The sequence below is a fragment of the Vicugna pacos genome, chromosome 5 (assembly GCF_048564905.1).
Source record: "Vicugna pacos chromosome 5, VicPac4, whole genome shotgun sequence".
Taxonomy (NCBI): domain Eukaryota; kingdom Metazoa; phylum Chordata; class Mammalia; order Artiodactyla; family Camelidae; genus Vicugna; species Vicugna pacos.
The window spans coordinates 16,160,983-16,175,856 of NC_132991.1; the positions used below are offsets into that span (position 1 = coordinate 16,160,983).

The following is a 14,874-nucleotide window of genomic DNA, read 5'->3' on the forward strand; positions in this document are numbered from 1 at the left end:
TATTGCTAAATGATTATAGTCTCCATTTGGGGTAAGAAAAACGTTTTGAAAATAGTGGTTGATGGTTGCACAGCATTGTGAATTTAATTAATGTCACTGAATTATACACTTGAATAGGGTTGAGATGGCAAATTTTCTGATTATATGTATAATCACAAATTTTTTAATTTCCAAGAAAAAAAGAAAAGGCGGTAGGAAGGAGAGAAGGAATATTTACGCTGTTGCCACATTGGTAAAATTAAAACATATATTTTTGGAAAAAAGTCTCCTCCTTCCCAAATGTACAACTTTGACTTTGTATAACTGTTAATTATCACTCTCATATACTATAAAAAAAACTTATCTAATAAGTAGTGGACGTTACAGAATTTAAATTAAAACATAAGGAATGAAATCACTAACCATGAGACAAGATTTTTAAAACAATGTACAAGGAAAATCCTAAGAAAAGGGCGGAGGAAAGCAGAGAGATTAGCAGACTGATGCAGTTTGGTGTTAAAAAGGTACCAAGGAAACAAAGACAGTTACACATTTAAAGAGAATGTTCTATTCCATATAACAGGCTGCAAAGAAAGTTTGTAGGATTTTCAAAATATTGGCAAATGCTCAGCGAATGTGAACAAATTCTGCCAGCTATTTCTAGTGAAACTGTAATGATTTTACAAGAGAGGTGAACTTTCTGAGTCCTTCCTGCACGTTTGGAAATGACCCAATTTTGCCCTAATTCCTAGTAGTTTAGTTGAGCATACAATTCTCCAAGATCTTCAAAGATACTGCTCTGTTTCTTCTGATACCTGATGACACTGATGATGTTCCTTTGCAGGCTGCAAACTCTTTTCTTGTTTCAGAGGCTTCCGGGCCTTCTTGTTACCCCTGGTGTTCTCAGGTTCCACACTGATCTATTTCTGTGTATCTAGACCTATATGCTTTCTGCTGGCACCCAGGATAGCTTATGAATTTTGAATAGTATTGATTATCTTTAGTTCTTGGAAATTTCTGTTCCCTCTTTGATAGTTTATTCCTCTTCATTTTCTCCTTTCTCTTTTTCTGGAATTCTGGTTAGCAGAATGTTGGACCTAGACACTTATGTCTTATCTTTTATTCTGACATTTTCCTTCTTTTTGTTTTTTCACCCTCTAAACTCTCGGAAAGCTCTCTGAAAGTACGGCACCCATGAAACAGGAAAAAGGAAAAGCAAAAATATTTTCTTTTGCTCCTCTGAGAATATTCACGAAGGTTTTTGTTAGTTTTCTTCAGCTCACTGCATCATCTCTGCTTCTTCTGTATCCCTTTCTCGGCTTACATGCTTGTTTTGCCCTCTGTTTTGCCCAGGAGAGGATTTCTCCCACACCTGGTGGTCTTTGCTGACCATTCATATTTGAGAAGAAGACACTAAAATGCTACTGGAAGTTGCAAGGCGGGGACTTCACTACGGGGCATGAGTGGCTGTCAGGGGATCCCTTTCAGGATCCACAGTATTTTCTTGGTCCCAGTTTCTCCAGAAAGGACTCCACCAATATCCCTCCTGAAAGACAGGACTCTGACTACCCGTGACTGGAGAGCTACTCAGAAAGAGTGCTAAGGATTCCACCCTTATTTTAGGAGTATTCCACTTAATATGTTTGTTTTCAATCTACTGCCCTACTCCCCACTCCTCCAACTGGCTCTGTTTCTAGATATGTTTTTAAACAGGAGCAAATACAACAGCTAAATAAATGAATAAGATAAAAAACATAAAATACAAAACATAAATAAAATAAAATATACAAAGCAGGCCATTGTCACCTACACATCAACATCTTTTGTCCCATTTCTACATTTTAAAGAATTTGTCTCCAGGTCTCCAAAACATTTCATGCTCTCCATCTGCCCACCATGACAAAATCGAACAAAACAAGATTGTCTATACTTCATTAAAAAAAATTGTCTCAGATTTGTTTAGAAAAGAGCAATGTTCCCAACAATACGAAACGAAAACCTAAGAAATCTTCCAAAAAAAGAATTCTCAGGGCCTTAACATATCAGCTTTTACAGTTGACGTCTTTAATTAAGCTATTTAATTAAGCTATTTTAAAAAGGACTTCTTTTTACAATGCAAGCAATGACTAATTTTGGAAATCAGCATTTGAGAAACTCTCATTATGTGCCAGAGGCAGGCTGAGTGACTGACAGCGTCAGACACTGACGTCTCCCTCTGCCGCAGCAATGGGGGCTCACTTACAGTGCCGGAGGGCAGCCAGTGTAGGTGCTATTCTGAAACCACGGCTGCTTGGATAATAGTAAAGTGAGACTGGAGCACACAAAATCCAGAAAAGGAGTGGTGGGTGGAAATGGAGTCATTTTATATAATTTTGGGAACCAAAGGATACACTTGGGGTATAAATTTAGAAAGAGGAGAAGACAAGATTGATCAAGAGCAATGACTTTAATGTTATGATGGTTAAACTGGACAATGATGAATGTGGTTACAGGGAGTGGACCATACAAGTTAGTGCCCTGGCTGCAGGGCTGGCAGAAGCATGAAGCCTAACAGGAATAACTAAGACTTCCTCTGAGGTGATCAACTAGAAACCGGGTCCACGTATATAACCAGTCACGTCTCCTGACGGTGGCCTCTGAGCAATCAGAAACTTGGTTGATGAGGTTTCTCTGACACTTAACAGCTACGACTGACAGAGAAACAAGTGAGAAAATCTCTTGGACACACCCTGACGATAATTACACGCACTGGATGGGAACAGAGAAGGGTTTACTGAATATGAGTGCTTAACTTGTGATCCACGGGCCTCTCACAAGACCTTGGATGGCCTCCAATGAGACTGAGAAACCGCTGAAATTGTCCATAAGATGCTGCCTGTACTGTTATGTGCATTTCTGGAGAGCAGTTCCTTACTCCCTCCACAGTCTCAAAGGGATTCAGGACCCAGCAAAGGTTAAGAGCCAGTGGCTCAGAAGATGTATGTGTGGTGTGAGCAGCCCCATTTCTTTCCTCCCTTGAGGGGTCATCTGTGAATGTACACACGGTGGTGGACTAACTCTTTCTAAGGGGAAACAAATATATAAATTCCTCTTAGGTACGTAATGAGAATCTCTCTAGCTTCTCTCAATACTTTTTAAAAACTGAATAATACCAAAACAGAGTAATTTCTGTGCAAGCATGAAACATCACTTAGCTCATTTGTCTGTCACTGTAACTTGACTCTGAACAGCTTCTCTTAAGAGAGCAAATGACATGAGGGTTTCACACAGTCCAAAAAAGGGAAATCACTGAGGAGGTAAAAGAAAGCACGTGGACTGTAATGGCTAGGGAGTTCCAGGAGACATTACTGTGCTGGCAGGACTCTAAGCTGTAACATCACGTAGGTCAGCTTAAAACAAAACACCGTCCTTGACATTCTGAGACAGCGACTTACAACCCTCAGCTCCTCACGGAAATTCCAGCAGGTGTTTGCGACATGTCTGGTTAATAAACGTAGAAGTGACCTTAATAAGATCTGGAGACACAGATACTAGACATGAATGCAAAATTCCTGTATCTTAGTAAGATGCTTCTAACCACTTTTCTATTGTCCTTTTCTATGAAATTAATTTTTTATTAAAGTGCATGTGGATTCATTGCTTAAAGAATCTGAGAAAAAAGGTGGTAAGAAAGAATCATAGACAAAACGCTCCCCAAATAAGCAAGTTTTCTAAAAATATTAGAGTTATCAATTACTTGACTCCTTATAGGAATAAACTTTATCAGTCTCACCAAAATAGACCAGAATCCTCAAATTACAACAGCTGTACTGATAGTTAAACACTCAGCACCCATCCTGTTCTGGCAAATCCTACACTTGAAAAATTACTGGCTTTATTAATATTATCAGCATTTCTCAGTGGTAAAGATAACAGGAACACAGAAGGACAAAAAATATTTTCATGGTCTAGGAAAACTTTGTTAATAGCAAGATTAAGCTAAAAAGTCTTCTGTCTTTCATAAGTACATTCTTGCATTTAGAAGAGACATTATAGTAACAAATGCCTGATAAATGTTGTAACTCATCATGACTGTTTGTCCTTGTAAAGAAACAACTCTATTAAGTGACCCTTTTAATGTGTGATAAATAAGGAACTCAATAGTAGGTGTTTCTAAATAGGAGAAGCCATCTAAGGCTGGAGCAATTTTTATCACAAGACGCTGGGGAAAATATAGTTAAGTCAACATGCCCGGATCATAAGAAATGTGGGAAACAGAAGAACACAATCGTCTCTTCAGTTATATAGCTGACACTCAGTTATTGTGTTCCTGTCTTTTGTCCAATATCGTTTTCAAAAGCAGAAGAAAAAAAAATATTGCTTTTGGTGAGAAGTCCTGGGAATAAAAGCTGCAAAATGCTTAAGGTGGCAAAATGCGTGTTTTTATTTGAAAGGCTCAGGGACCTAATATATTTGCTGTTTTGCGCCGTGGTATAAACTACTGCTCTTTAGAGACAAATCCCCCAGCCATGATGATAGGATTAAAAGTCAGTTATTAGAACTGAAGGCGAGGAAAGGGAAATCTAGTAAAACTCATAAAAAACAATAAAGCACTTCAAAGGCCGGTGCTACCCCGCACAGCAGTACACACCACCACCAAAGGCACTGGTGTCAGTGTAACAACTTTGATCGGGGGCAGCTCTGGGAGGAATCATTTCTGCCTCATGTCTTTCCTCTCCTGATCCCCCAAGAGTTAACAAAACCAGTTTACAAATGGGTGATTGGGACATCTTGCAGGTCTCCTGAACAGCAGACCAGACGACTGAGGATTGGAACTGGAACTAAAAAGCCTTCACAAACATCTGTAAACAAACCAGGGGATACATAGTGACCAAAAGCAAGGGCTTCAATCATCTAACTGGAAAAATGAATTTAAATTCTCCTAAAAAAGAAATGACTGATTGACTTCCTCAGCTGTTGCACCATGTCCATTCCAGTGTACTATTTAAATAAAATTTTGGCAGTGATCCACTCTCAGGCACAACCAGTTTTTCTTTGTGGTCATAGAGAAAACAAAGTAAAACACCACGCTGGTTAAAAAAAAAGTGGTTAAAAAAGGAAATGTTATTACTTATTTTTAAAGATGACATCTAAAGCAGCACACCACATGACTTTGGGAATAGCTATCTCTTCCAACAAGGACGATGAGAATTCAGTCTTATATGGTACACGGCACAGATCGTGAAAGTGTGACGCGGAGGGGCAGGCTCGCCAGCGCCCATGGGCCATAACCTCTCTCCTATGCTCTAGGCCTGACCTCTAAACGCCTCACGGACATCAGCCAAGTGGTTCAGAGGCTCCCCAAACTCAAGAGGCCCTGGGTGGGGGTCTCCTGTCTGTCCGGAACCATCACAATCTCTTGGCTCTTCACTGCTGAACAAATTCACATGAAGTCCTTGGCTACGGATTCTCCAGTTTTAGACTAAACTGGATCACCTACTGTGGCTTCAGTCTTCCCTGCCCCGACCTACCTGCTTCCTCTGGTTCTGACATCTCCCTTAAATGCCTGCTTCAATCCCTTCTCCTCCTCCTGCACCTGCGGCTGTTAGACAGGGTCCTCCCAGGCCTCGTTATGTTGATTCGACCTCTGAAATGTCTGGAGTTCTCCTTTCTCTGTTACCACCACCACTGTTAGGGGTTCAGGGTGGAGTTTAGCATCCCAAACCCCATCTGGGAATCCCTGACAAAGGAGCCTGCTATATGGTGATAGCCTTACGACTAAAAAGGGATTGGCCTTATTAATCAATCTCAGTAAGTGCCTGAGAACACTCAAATCACATTTGATAAAAGGTGTCTGAAAGAAACCAGCCCAAACCCAAAGCCATAATGGGACTTTCTACTTCTCACTCCAAATCTGGCAGGAGAGGCGTGCCTCTGGGAAGCACAGCAACTCACTGGCCCAACCAAGTTCTCAGGCTGAAAAATACAGATGAACAACTCCTCCTCCAGGGGTGGGGGACAAAGTCCTGAGAAGGAGTGGAGACGGAAAATCCCTTTACCAGAGGCTCAAACTGGACGGGACGGAGGGCAGAAATCATCCATTCCCCAGATACCACATTCGCCAGGAACCTCCATCTCTTCTCCCTCCCATTCGTTTCCCACTCGGCCACTAGGAGTATCTTTAGAAAACAGGAATCTCATCACGTTATTCATCCGCTTAAAAGCCTTTGATGACACTGCATTACTTGTAGGATAAGGTCCAACTTCCCGGCCTGGCACATGTGGGCTCCTCTGCATCCGACCAGTGCCAGAGGTTCAGGCTTCCTCGCCTTTGACTCACTTCTCGTGTGCACTGCACTCACACGTTCGCATGAATTCTCATTCCCAGAACGTCTGCTCGTGTCTGCAGGCTCTCAGGCATGCTCCCGGTGTTCCCTCTGCCCGAACTATGACACATTCCCTTTGAACTCACCCTTCATAATCCAGCTCAGATGTCTCCTGAGGGAACCTTTCCCACATGCCCCAGGTAGTTATCTCTTCTAGCCCGTGTTCCCAGAGCCTGGTGATATATCTCTATGTTCACATTTATCATACTGCATTAAAATGATTCACTTATAATCATCTCTCCCAATTAAACAGTAAGCTCCGAGAAAACGTTAGCTGTTTTCCTTGTCTTTGCACTCAGTATACAGTCTTTTTTAAATAACAGATTTACCAGAAAGTGAAAGAAAAATACTATATATCACTCTTATGTGGAATCTAAAAAAAAAGAAAAAAAGAGGATCCTAAGAACTCATCTACAAGACAGAAACAGACTTGCAGACATAGTAAACAATCTTGTGGTTACTGGGGGAAAGGGGCTGGAAGGGATAAATTTGGGACTTTGAAATTTGCAAATGTTAGCCACTATATATAAAAACAGATTTTAAAATTTCTTCTGTATAGCACAGGTTAACTATATTCAATATCTTGTAATAACCTTTAATGAAAAAGAGTAAGAAAATAAATTTATGTATGTATATATGCATGACTGGGATATTGTGCTGTACACCAGATATTGACACACTGTAACTGACTGTACTTCAATTAAAAAAAAAACAGCATTACTGAGATATAACCTATTTACTTACTATAGTGTCCAATTCTCTGATTTTTAGTATAATTATGCAACCATCACTACTGTTTCATTGTAAAACACTTTCATCACCCTCAAAAAGAAACCCCATATCAAGTAAGCAGTCACTTCCCATCTCTCCCATCCCCCAAGTCCCTGGCAATGACTAACCATCCCTGGCAATGACTAATCTACTTTATATCTCTACAGACTTGCCTATTCTGGCCAGACAATATGTCACGTTTTTCCACTTAGCATAATGTCTTCAGGGTTCATCTATGTTGCAGCATGTGTCAGAACTTCACCTTTTTATGCCTGAATAATATTCCATTTTATGGATATACCATATTTGTTTATCCATTCACCGACTGACGGACATTTGAACTGTTCTAACTTTCTGGCTATTATCAGTCATGTTGTCATGACATTTATGTACAAGTCTTGATGTGGACATACATTTTCAACTCCCTTAGAAGTAGAACTGCTGGGTCAAACGGTAAGTCTGTGTTTTTGTTTTTGTTTTGGAGTGGGAGGTAATTAGGTTTATTTACTTATGTTTAGAGGAAGTACTGAGTATCAAACCCAGGACCTCATGCATGCTAAGCATGCACTCTACCACTGAGCTATGCCCTCCTCCCCCTGGTAAGTCTGTGTTTAACATTTTAAGGAACTGCCAGACTGTTTTTCAAAATGGCTGCACCATTTTCCATTCCTACAAGTAATGTATGAGTGTTCCAATTTCTCTACATCTGTGCCAATACATGGTGTCTGTCTTTTAAATTTTAATCATTCTAGTGGGTGTAAAGTGTATCTCATTGCAGTTTTGATTTGCATTTCATATAATTCTAATAAATGTTTATATAACGATCTTTGAATGCCCTGTATGTAGTATACACCCCATAAACAGTGGCTAACCAAAGTGAAGTGTTCCAAGGTTCTTTTCATTCCATAGAAAACTGAGGACTTTTCATTCTATAAAAAAAATAGAGTGTGCTAACTCTAATGTAACTAGTATAGTTTGGCAGGGTTAGAAAGGTAGATTTTGGATCAGAAAGGCCTGAGTTCAAATCCCAGGTCCGCCGCTTATTGGCTGTCTGAACTTGGGCAGGTTGCTTAACCTTTCTGAGTGTCAGTGGGACATGGTAACAGTATCTGCCTCATGGTGTGGCTGTGAAGGTTAAATAAGGTCATGAATGTTAAGAGCTTGGCACAGTGGCTACATGGAATACTCAATACATGTTAATTATTTTTACTGAGTAAATTGAAGTCATAAAGGTAAACAAGACACGTGTCTATAGCACTGTGTGATGTAAGCTATAACAGACACGTTTGTATGTCTCTATCCATAAAATAAGGCCACCCCCTTGTCCTTATTAGGCTATTATGCAAACTAATTACATAATGTTTACAGAATGGTTAAAGTTCTAAAACATGCATTAAATAACTATTCTCATTTAAGATGTTTCATCTTTGAGAAACCAGTGTTTAGCACACTGAGAAACAAGACACTTTGGGTAAGAATGATTTATACTTCATGAATACACAAGTCCTGTAGTCTACTTTCTTTTTGCTGCTACCATTTTATCAAGTAGACAATATGTGGGAAACAAGGTTATTTTTTATATGTATGAGACAATTTCTTATTTGTACTCCTTAGCCCACAACAAAACAAACATTTCATGTAAAGTTAGCATTAAAAAAAAATGTAAAGTTTGTTTTTGAATTTTGAGGACATTATTTTAAAATTTCATAGTTGTGCTAAAACATTCTCCTTCCCAACTACACACAATTTCTTTCTAGCAGACCAATAATCATTCCATACATTTTTAATGCAAATCTGGGTGTTTCAAATGTAAGTTTGCTTTGGGTGAAGGATGTCATTAGGTGGTCTTGAGGACACAGACCAGGGACTTGAGGATGGTTATGAGAGAGAAAAGGGAGTGGTATGAGTGGTAAGCCAGGTAAGGATGACTAGACAGACAGGGAGAGGCTAACAGGAGAAAGGAAAACTGAGAGACTGAAAGAAAAGCCCACAAAATGAAAACAGCTGGTGAGGGAAAGCAGAGACCACAGTACGAAACTATCTGGAGACCTGTTCCCAAATGGAAGAAGACTCCCATCTGAAGTAAGACAACAGAAGCAGCTCTGGCTTAGTCAGATCTGGAGAAGGGAAACCAAGCAGAAAGGAGATTTATTCTGGGGGGAGCTGGACTTGTTACCCATATTAAGTTAGAGTCCTTTCTTTTGCCAATGTATGAATCTCTTATGCACCAAGTTTCTCATTATAGTATATACATAGAATGAATGAAAGCAAGCTCAGAAGTCATCTAGGGATTCAAATCTCTGGATAAATGATGCTGCTGATCATCCAGTAAGGGTCATAAAGAGGATGAGCAAAGGCCCTGAAGAGGTTAAGGGAAAGGCCCAATTTCCCACAGCCAGAGCTAGGGAAGGGTTAGCCCTAGGATGATGGCAAAAAATTAAGGGGAGGCTTCCTATCTGGATATGCCAGTCAGTCTATTTTATTCAGAAACAGCCTTTAATTACTTGGAAGTGACAATATGGACTAATACAGCTCGACTTTTCTGTCCTTCCATCTGGGGACAACCTACTTTATCACTGCATAGAAGCCAATGTAGGAAAATCAAAACACTGCAAAACCGAAAGAGTACTTAGAAGTCATGCACATTCAGATGCAGCAGAAAGGAAGAAGCTTGAGAAACTGGATGGCATCTGATACAGTGACCCTGATGATGGATGCCCAGGCAGGACTGGTTACTGAAGAGGCAGCCAACGGGGCTTTCCTCAAGGCAGTGGAATTATTTCTTTTCATTTTAGCTGGACTTCAATTTGATTTTCATTTGCACTAACAAGTAATTTCTTTTACAAACGTAACTATCTAGGATGGGTGAAGAACTGTGACTCACATTGGTGTAGATTAATTCCAAGCAAGGTGTTATTTAAATACTTAACAACAGCTATAGCAGGGGCGTTAACCAGAGTCCTAGAGGCCGTGCGCTGCAGGGCCATGAGGAGGTCCAGAAGGTGGGGTGAGGGACTACAGCAAAGGGACTGAAGAAGTGGCTATTCACCAACCATTATGTTAAAATATTTAATATTTGAAAATTAGTACACTTATACCTGTATATACTGGTAGAGTACTAGCCCTGGTTCCATATGGCTTTTTTTCTTGCCGGGGGCGGGGGGGAATGGGGAGGAATTAGGTTTATTTATTTCTTTATTTAATTTGTTTTTTAAATGGAGGTAATGGGGATTGAATCCAGGACCTCGTGCATGTTAGGCACACACTCTACCACGGACCTATATGCCCTGCCCCACATGTGTTTTTTTAATCCCAGTGGTTAGCTCAGTTATGTGACAGAAAGAGAATTCTGAGTAAGAGAGGAGGGAGACAAAGATAATGCCATTCTGAAGGGTAATGAACACCAGGGGAGAAAGAAGGCAGGAAATAGCAAAACTAATATAACAATTCTGTCCGGGAAAATATCCTCTCATTCTCCTCCTCTCCTTCCTAACCAGAAGTCTCCCTGTCCCCAGGACCCAGAATCATACTAATATTAGCTCTCGGTCAATTCACGGAAAACCAATTTGTCAAAAGCCCATATGCTAGAAGTCAGTTCACCTGAAACCCAAGTCACTGAAGACCAATTTGCCAACTTTACCACCCTTATTGGTTTTCTTAAAAAAAAAAAATTATTTACAGAGTTCACAGCGTCTTGAATGCGATGGGCTGACAGGGTTAAGAAGACTATGGGGAACTGGCAATCCGGGTGCTGGGGGCTCCTGCCTCTTCCTGCCTCAGTTCATCCTCCCTCTGCTCCTTGGTCTCCCTTCCTCTGGAGCTGATGGCCTGAGCTGAGTCATCGCTGACTAACACTGTCTGTTCCTCCGGCTTTGGAAGGTCCCTCTTCTCTGCCCCAGCTTTAGCCTCCAGCTGCAGCAGCGGGGCGCCGGGACAGGGAGAAAAGGAACATTGCTTAAAATGCTGACACTACAGAAATATTCATAAGCCGTTAAAAACCATCCAATTAGAACTGTCATCACCTTCTCAGTTAAACAAGTTTTTGATGACAATGGGCAAAGTTGGTTAATTTGGTAAAGTTTAAGAGACAAAATTGGAAGTATCCTAAAAATGCTCAACATAGGGTTGTTTTTTTTTTTTTTAAAACTGGCTTTAAAGAGGATCCAAAAGAAGTTGGTATAAATAGAAAAATTCCCATAGGAAATGCTGACATTTTGGCAACATTCTGAAGAGAAATATGTTGGTTGAATATCCTCAGGACCTCTTTACAAATTGAACATTTCTTAAAACGCATGAAGCTGGAGGACATACAGACAAAGTGATGAGTGGCAGGCTCACCTAATGTCATTTAAAACATGTTTCACAGCCTGGTCAAAAAACAAAACCCACAAATACAAACAAAGCAAAATGAACAAATGGTCTCCACAGAATGATTCCAACGATACAAAACCATGTGTGTATAAAGACAAACAGTGAAAAATCTGTGTGAGGTAACACTAGACCATGAATGATAAACACCTAACTCAGGTGGTAAGGGTGACTAGGATTCTTTCTGTAAACTTTGTACACAGATATACATTTTTCTTCAGATACACTTAAAAACAATAAACATGTATATATGTGGGAAGATGTGTTTCAACTTCTTAATACTTAGAAAGGAACTCAAACATGGTTTAATAGGGAATTTTAGAGAAAGAACAGCTACAAACTATAGTTTTAGTTATATATTTTTTAAATTCCTAGGATATCAGTTAATTTTCATGGGCCAAAATATGATATAATAAACATTACTAAAAGGAAAGTAGCCTTTAAAATAAAGAAGTCTTGGAAAAAATACTATTTTGTTTTTAAGCAAGTTTGACAGAATGGCATTCTATTGTCCTAGGGAAAAAAATGTACTAGCCCTCCAAATAAGATATATAAAAAATTTAGTTAGATTCCACATTAAAAAACGTTGTTTTTTATGAAGCTAAGCTTTACATTAATATTTAAATTTTGCATTATGAGAAAACATGTACAAACTTGAATTTCATTCCTATAATGTCTGATCAAGTCTTTCAAAAACTAAAATTAAACTCCCCATAACACTCACACCATACTGCCCCAAAAGGACTAGGAAAAAGAAAACAGTTTGAATGACTGAAGGCTCCTCCAATATATTATTTCTTATTCAGTTTATATATGGCCTCCAAATAGCATCTGTTATTGTATAGATAATATACCAAATATCCACATAACCACCATTCAAAATTTACAAATACTAATATTGTAATATTTACTTCTGATCTTTTTTTAAAATGAAAGAATTAAATTATTTCTGAAGATGGTATCACATTTCTACCCTTCTCCAGACCCATTCTCTGCCTCTTCCAGAGGCAGTCAGTATTATAATTCTAATACATATTCTTCCAAACTAGGTTTATATATATTATTACTATATATATATTCATAAATACATAACATTTATGTGGATGTTGTGCATTTAAAAAATAAGATTATGTTTTCAAAACCCGATCATGTTAATTCATATAAACCTAGTTCATTTATGCTACCTTCTAAGTAGTATCTTATGACAATTTGTGTAGTCATTCTCCCACTGATGGGGATTTTGGTCATTTCCAATTTTCTGCACTTCAAAAAATGCTTCAATACACATCCTTGTACCTGTATCCTTATATACATGCATCAGACTACATTCCTAGCAATGGAACTGTTTGGTTGGAGGTTATTTCCAACTTTACCAGATACTGCCTAAGTGCTTTCCCAAGGAGTTAAAACAATTTATATCCCCAGCAAGCAACATATGAGAGTTTAGTATATGAAATGTTCCTGATATCTTGGGTTTGTCAAATGTTTTCATTGTTGCCAATCCAGTAGGTGTGAAGTGTGGTATTAGTGTAGTTATTTTAGAAGTATTTTACATGTATGGAAGGTTAGAGCAAATGAGTAAATATGCTGATGATGTTAGGAACCAGAGGTCTTTCTAGTGGATAAAGGAAATATAAATACTTGAGTTTGTATCGCTATATGGAGAAGATGAAAAAGAACTTGGTGGTCTGGATCTGAACTGAAGGTATTAGAATGAACAAATGTATGACTTAAAAATGCATACATATATAGAGACAGACATAGACATATATATGGATTGACCCAGATGCAAAAGTGTATGTAGTGTGTATATAGCTCTACACATCAAAAACAAGCCAGAAGCAAATAAAAAATTCGGATATCTAAACATCATTCCCCAGAAAAGGAGATAAAGGTTCCTTAAAGAAATGTTCACTTCCAGGTCAGGGGCAAAGAAAAAAACAAGGAGAATCTGGAACACACTGTTTGTCAGAAAGCAAGGAAGAACTCAAGAGAATTATAGGGACTTATATAGAAAAGAGAGAGAGCATACCAGCTTAAAGGAGCTTCCACTAGGCAGATTTAAAAAGAAAAAACAAAAAAGGTAAAGGATTATAACACACTAAATAATAATAGAATCCCCAAATTCACAGTCATTTTTTTAAAATGAGTTTTTCTTTACAGAATAATGCCAGCTAATAAATGTAAATGCAATGATGGAATTAGCAAAACCACTGTTTCAAAACTGATTCAAGCAAAGACCAACAAATGCTAAAACCACTGGTGAAAGGTTTTGGGAATAGGACAGTCACATGATCTCAAAGTATTACACCACAGATTGCTTACTAATTGTAAAGAGAAAAGGGTACCTTTACGATCTGACTCATTTTGGTGAGGCGAGTTTCTTTTCATGTGTTTTGGCTACTCAGGTCTCCTCTGATGCTCACATTGCGTGTCTATTTTTCTGTTGGCTTGTTTGTTTTACTAACTGAATTCTATAAGTTCTTTATATATTTGGCCACTGTAACGCGAATATCTTTACAGAGTATGTGACTTATTTATGTTACATTTTGTGGCAGATTTAATACATCTTTCCCCACCCTCAGGGTCACAGAGATAGCCTCCCACGTTTTCTTCTGAAGGCTGGATTCTATTTAGCTTGTTTTGCTAAGGAGCAGTGCACACTGACCTCTAACTGATAGAAGATAAAGCCACTGTTGCAGTCTCCTATCAATGACATTTTTTGGTTCTTACAGGTTTCCCACCTTTATACAGAGGCTCCTTTCAATAACATGAACAACTAAAAATTGCTGTGTAAGATAATACATGATAAAGTCATAGTTTCGGATATTAGACAGAAAAGAATACATCATATAATCTTACGTGAGTGAATAACATTTCATCCCTGAGCTCTTCAGAACTTTCATTTGGAGTCCAAGCTTCAGCAAACTGCAGGAAATCCCATTTTTCCTTATCACCCTCCTCAGCATGAAGTTTTTCCTTCCTACCATTCAGTGTGCTCCCTGTAACCTGAGTCTGTAAGATGGAAAAGTATATTAATTTTACCACAGTTCATTTCACAGCTGACATTGACTAGGTAGTAACTTGATTTTGCTTTTAAATCACAAGCAATCTATGTTTCACCGTATCATGGGTTTAAACAAACAAACAAACAAAAATATATCATAAAACAAAAATTTATCATATCATGGGCTTTAGTGATACAATTCTTCAAAGTGACAACCAAATTACCAAGACAGTGATTGCTATGCCCAATGAGGAAAAGGTCTAACTAGAGAAGCTAGACTATTTGCTTTTCTCCTAAAAACTTTTATTCCAATATTTATAAACTTTGAAATTGAACCTACATATTGATTGGCCATTTTTAGTATCTATACTTAGTGCTTGAAAA

General features: G+C 38.6%; 1 protein-coding gene across 3 annotated transcripts in view; it reads right to left on the reverse strand.

The window, feature by feature from the left end:
• ZRANB3 (zinc finger RANBP2-type containing 3) overlaps positions 1–14,874 on the reverse strand; it is a 199,843-nt gene that overhangs the window by 32,767 nt on the left and 152,202 nt on the right. For all 3 annotated transcript variants that reach the window (XM_072960898.1, XM_015243277.3, XM_072960900.1), the window contains exon 12: positions 14,346–14,498. In XM_072960898.1, the coding sequence (XP_072816999.1) occupies positions 14,346–14,498 (153 nt within the window). The remainder of the gene's footprint in view (positions 1–14,345; positions 14,499–14,874) is intronic.